At 42.7% G+C, this 5530-nt stretch overlaps 2 protein-coding genes across 3 annotated transcripts in view; both read right to left on the minus strand.

Moving 5' to 3' along the window:
• LOC112071843 (AT-rich interactive domain-containing protein 3B) overlaps positions 1–3712 on the minus strand; it is a 53136-nt gene extending 49424 nt beyond the window's left edge. Inside the window, exons 1-2 of one of the 2 annotated variants that reach the window (XM_070439533.1) lie at positions 3450–3712; positions 1293–1931 (exon numbers count right to left, since the gene is read on the minus strand). In XM_070439533.1, the coding sequence (XP_070295634.1) occupies positions 1293–1931; positions 3450–3473 (663 nt within the window). In that variant the 5' untranslated portion in view covers positions 3474–3712. Of the gene's footprint in view, positions 1–1292; positions 1932–3144; positions 3383–3449 lie in introns of those variants that run through there. The other variant, XM_070439534.1, reaches the window with a different exon arrangement.
• An 836-nt stretch (positions 3713–4548) lies between these two features.
• LOC112071844 (cytochrome c oxidase subunit 5A, mitochondrial) overlaps positions 4549–5530 on the minus strand; it is a 13268-nt gene continuing 12286 nt past the window's right edge. Inside the window, exons 4-5 of the mRNA XM_024139272.2 lie at positions 5370–5487; positions 4549–4687 (exon numbers count right to left, since the gene is read on the minus strand). Of these exons, the coding sequence (XP_023995040.1) occupies positions 5374–5487 (114 nt within the window). The 3' untranslated portion in view covers positions 4549–4687; positions 5370–5373. The remainder of the gene's footprint in view (positions 4688–5369; positions 5488–5530) is intronic.

Raw genomic sequence — 5530 nt, forward strand, 5'->3', positions numbered from 1 at the left:
TATACCACAAACCCCCAAGGTGCCTTATTGCTGTTATAAAACGGGTTACCAATGTAATTACAGCAGTAAAAATAAATGTTTTGTCATACCTGCGGTCTGATATAACACGGCTGTCAGCCAATAAGCATTCAGGGCTCAAACCAACCAGTTTATAATGTATATTATTCTAGGATCACGGGCTGCCAGAGAAGAGGTGGCAGTGTCCCAGCGTGTCCGGTCCTTAACTTTCAGCATGACTAGGTAAACAGTGAGAAAGGAGGGATGAAATGAAACACAATGCAACGGAAGAAAAAAAGAAAAGAAAAGAGGTTCCCAGCTTTTCGTCCCCTTACTGTGAGGTATTATGGGATGTAATCAAACAGTAGGGAGTCATAAGGAACCAGTAATTGAAAGTGACTGTATAGCATTTGGCAGGAGGCCAACAGTACACAATAGCCTGTGTTTTTCACTAACATAGGAAGAAACTGATTTGATATTAGTTCAAATTAAATCAAATAATGAGAGGAAAAACTAACTGTTGGAGGATGTAAAAAATATGTGGATTCAATGTTAGGTCTGCTGCTGGACTGGACTGTCTGCTGCTGGACTGTCTGCTGCTGGACTGGACTGTCTGCTGCTGGACTGGACTGTCTGCTGCTGGACTGGACTGTCTGCTGCTGGACTGGACTGTCTGCTGCACAGGAAACCTGAAGCACATTCTACCTGCTGCACATTCTACCTGCTGCACATGGGATACCTGAAGCATATTCTACCTGCTGAACATTCTACCTGCTGCACATGGGACACCTGAAGCACATTCTACCTGCGGCACATTCTAAGTAAAATACACCACAAGTTTCCTCATACAAGGTTCCCCTTCCCTGAAGAAACCCCTTTCCCTTAAAGTGAAAAAACATACTGCAGGCTTTCTGCAATAAAACAACATCTCTAATAACCTCTTATAGATGGGGCAGCAGGTAACCTAGTGGTTAGAGGGTAGGGACGGCAGGTAACCTAGTGGTTAGAGGGGGGAGGCAGGTAACCTAGTGGTTAGAGGGGAGGGACGGCAGGTAACCCAGTGGTTAGAGGGTAGGGACGGCAGGTAACCCAGTGGTTAGAGCGTTGGGCCAGTAACCGAAAGGTTGCTAGATCGAATCCCCCAAGCTGACAAGGTAAAAATCTGTCGTGTTGCCCCTGAACAAGGCAGTTAACCCACTGTTCCTAGGCCGTCATTGTAAAATAAGAATTTGTTCTTAACTGACTTGCCTAAATAAATAAATAATTAAGGGGTTGAGGAGTGAAATACAACATACTTGCTTAAATGTTCCATCATCAAACCTCCAATCTCCAAATCCATTGGGTGATGTGAAGGGGTGCTGTTCCGTGGTAGACTGGTCCTTCTCCCCAGACCTTCGCTTTAGATTCATTGGAGGGGAAGCGTCTCTGTGTTTGGCAGCCGCTGATGGAGAAGTTGAAAACCGACGAAAAGATGATAAGGAACGCTCCTGCTGAAGGGGAGACATCTTTGTCATGTGGCCATGCGCCATTCCAACATCATCAACCTCTTCTTCACATTCCATCCTTTCTTTTTCATCCTCCTCCTCCTCACCTCCCAGTCCCTCTTCTCTGTTATCGCCCCCCCTATCCGCACAGCTCTGAGTGTTGCTGTTACTGCCACCAGCCTCTGTCTGCTGCTGACCCATCTGAGGAGTCGTTCCTGTCCCGGTTCCTTCCACCCGTTTGCCCAGGAAGGTAGAGTCCAGGGGGTCTCCAGTGACCCGGGCGACGGCTACGTGTTTAGCGAACGTCCTCTGGGCCTGACGGAGGTGTATCGCCTGCCGGTCCATCTCCAGCTTGGCTTCCTGTTGTCTCTGGAGCTGCTCCATCACAGCCTCTAGTCTGACACCGGCAGGGTTACCCAGACCACCCCCAGCCTCCTGGGGTAAGTTGGGCTGCAGGGAGAGGAACGAAATGTACAGAGTAAATACATTGTACAAGGATACGATCTTATTTTTTTACCACAGAGAAATGTATAGAGTTAAAATATTGTACAAAAAGATACATGCGTATATATTCCCCCTGAGATTTTATTTGTTCTTTTGTGTCATCTATAGCCTAGAGAGCCTTCAATCTCAACTCTGGACCGCGAAGTCAGTTCCACTACATTTTTCCCATTGTTCCCCCTCTAATCAGGGACTGGTTTAGCCCCGGGACACCAGGTGTATGCAATTATCAGGTAGAACAGAAAACCAGCAGGCTCCGGACCTCGTAGGGTAAGAGTTGAATACCCCTGGCTTAGAGAAGAAGAAAAAAACAAACACAAATATATTCAGATTTTGTCCAAAGATAGAATATCTTTTTATACAGTATGTAGTCAGTGCATGGGTGTAACAGGGCTGCGTGGTATTTATAAACTGGGTGGTTTGAGCCCTGAATGCTGATTGGCTGACAGTCTTTGTATATCTAAACATATACCACTGGTATGACAAAACATGTACTTTTACTGCTCTCATTATGTTGGTAACCCGTTTATAATAGCAATAAAGGCACCTAGTGGGTTTGTGATATATGGCCAATATACAGTACCTCGGCTGAGGGCTGTATCCTGGCACTACGCGTTGCCTGTTGATTAAGGACAGCCCTTAGYCGAATTTAACCTACACAATGCTAGCTTAGCTGTGAACATAGTTAACCTGAAAGAAAATGGCGTCAGTGAAAGAGTCAACAACATTCCTATAATTGGCTTTTGTTWAAAAAAAATCTGCATGTTAAGTTTACTTTAAAAGCGTCCAAGAGGATGCATTTTTCTTGAAAAGCAGGGTCTTTACCTAGCACGATGTATTTAACCTAAAAAAAAATAGTCAATATGGAAAATATGATTAATTAAACCAAATGCTGTACATAAAATAGGCCATTATCGAAATTACCATTGGTAGTCTTTAATTTWTTTKKKGGGGGGGGATACACTGGCACGTGAAGTGGCTCAAAGGTATTGATTAGAWATCTCAAGCGTGGTCACATTACAGTAAAACAATGCCAACAGATTGGTATACATATGATTACTGTACTGTTACAAGGTGGGATAGGAAACGTTATGGAATGTTTATTTTACGAGATACTATCGACTACAATGTATTAATCTAAAACTATTTCTAAATGTGATACATTTTAGTCTCTTCTGCCTGGTGGCGGATGGTAAAAACAAACGCATGACGTGTACAACAGTCGTTTAAAAATGTTCCAAAGTTGTTTTCCCTCAACAAGGTTAAAATACTTCCGAGGTAAGCAATTCACCGAATAGGTTACAATGTTGTCCCGTCATAGTTTATAAAATATGGTTCAAAAGTGTTAAACAACATATCACTTCCACGTCCGTTGTTGCCCAATTGTTTATTACAGTATCTAACTAACATGGGGCACSGTGCCAAATGAAAGTCAGCCAGCCGCGAGATGACTCGATCAAAACTCACCATTTGCGCTTTTGAGTTGTCCATCCTTCCCTCCAGTCCTTTCCAAAGTTACCGTGGTTTTTCCACTCGTTTCCTCTCCGACGCAATCCAATTTACATGACCATTTAGTTTGCTATAAACTTTCGGTAGAAATGAATATAACGCCTGTATATGTTGTAACCTACGATATGATTGGAAGAGCAGCGAGGCCAGCGTAGTTGGTAAATGACAGGGCCTCACCTCCCCTGACCGCTGCCTGCGCATGGGGGGGAAACATCATAGGCTTGATAGCTACACCCCCCCATGTAATAAGACAAGGCCCAGCCTACTTAAAAAGTTGTGCCTCTTTCACCGTTTTAATTTGCCAACGTTTTAAGCTTTTGCAACATTCGTGTTGGTCAGTTCTTACCACAGTGCTCGTCTGACAGCAAGGTGAAATAGCATGACTATGAGTAGTGTTTCTAGAATCAATTATGTCACGGTAGCTTGCTATGTGGAGCTGTTTTTCATAGCAGAGATTTTTTAACTTAGTAACCAACACCATCAGAAATATTGATACGTAATGTATTTCGTAAGGTTATCGATTTCCTTGTATAGCATCATTCCAACTATAAAACATACCATGTTTATGCCATAATGCTTTTAATATTTGTGAGAAAAAAAAACTACATATCCATAAATAAGTATATTCTTTGGCCATGTTGAATATAGTCTCCCCATCAATGCGCTTCAGCGCAATGAGCGCGTATACAAATCTGTACAATACTATTCTGCCCCCTGGTGGCAAGAAAATGTACTAGCACCAATGYAATACAAGGTGGGTCTGGTCTACTCAGTTCATTGTCTTTCATTGAACCAGAAAATAAAATAAAAAACAGCGAGTGGGATGTATCGCTTCTTCTTCCGTCTGACCATACACAATTATTTTCCATTTAAAAATGGACAAAGTTATTGTATCATATAGTATTAATGACACTAACACACACACACACACTTATGGCTGCGTTTAGACAGGCAGCCAAATACTGTTATTTTTCTCCAACAATTGGTCTTTTGACCAATTACATTCACATCAGATCTGATTGTTAAAAATACCAATTAGTGAAAACGCAGCCTGTGACACATTCAAGAAATATATATTCTTTATTAGGTTCATCAATATTTTACAAACAAAGGCCCAAATWAAATTTCACACACATATTAATATACAAGGAGACAAAGACTAAAGTACAAGGTTCCCAGAGACATCAACAGCAGTCCTGAGAAAACCAGGGAGTGAGAAACAGACATAAGATTTTCAGTTAGATAAGAGGCCTAGTTTTGTCTCAAAAGACTAACCCTGAATCCCAAGTCGACCCCTTGCCCCTTGGATAGGTCTAAAGGAGTCCGCATGCTTCCTAGCCTAAAAAGGTCGGTAGTGTTCCTGCATATACTATGACGACATCTTGTGGCGTTTTTGGGTGAGGGTTTTTCCGGCTGTTCGGAAACACACAAGTTCAGACCCATAGTCTACACCCTTTTGGCGGTGATTGGTCAACAGTTTATTTTTAATTATATTTTTTTACTTTCACCCTTTTTCTCCACAATTTCATGATATCCAATTGGAGGTTGGTACTGGAGCACCAAGTCTAGGTCCAAGAGGCTTCTAAAACAGCTTCTACCCCCAAGCCATAAGATCCTCTGAACGTCTAATCAAATGGCTTCCCAGACTATTCACATTGCGCTAATTTATTGACTTATAGAAGGCCTAGCCAACATATGAAGACCTGTTTGTTAACCAGAAGAGCAACTTAGCTGATAAACAATTTATTTTGTCACTCTGGTCCAAATTGGGTCGAGGTCTGGTTGTCCTCGTTTAACTTTTAGACCCGAGAAGACCTCTACGTCGGGGTTCATCTGGAATTCAGGTTGCCGGTCACTGCATGTCCATTCGATACCTACCCATTTATAATTTGTCCATGCCAAGCTCTTCAGGTGTGGAGATACCAAGCTCATCTACTGTTGGCCGCAGCTCCTGAATTAGGTACGGGTAGATGTCTTTGTGGGGGCCAGATTTGTCCTGGGGAGACAATAAGTAAACACAGACTGTTTTGACCAATGGG

The sequence above is a fragment of the Salvelinus sp. IW2-2015 genome, unplaced genomic scaffold, assembly GCF_002910315.2.
Source record: "Salvelinus sp. IW2-2015 unplaced genomic scaffold, ASM291031v2 Un_scaffold1741, whole genome shotgun sequence".
NCBI classification, from domain to species: domain Eukaryota; kingdom Metazoa; phylum Chordata; class Actinopteri; order Salmoniformes; family Salmonidae; genus Salvelinus; species Salvelinus sp. IW2-2015.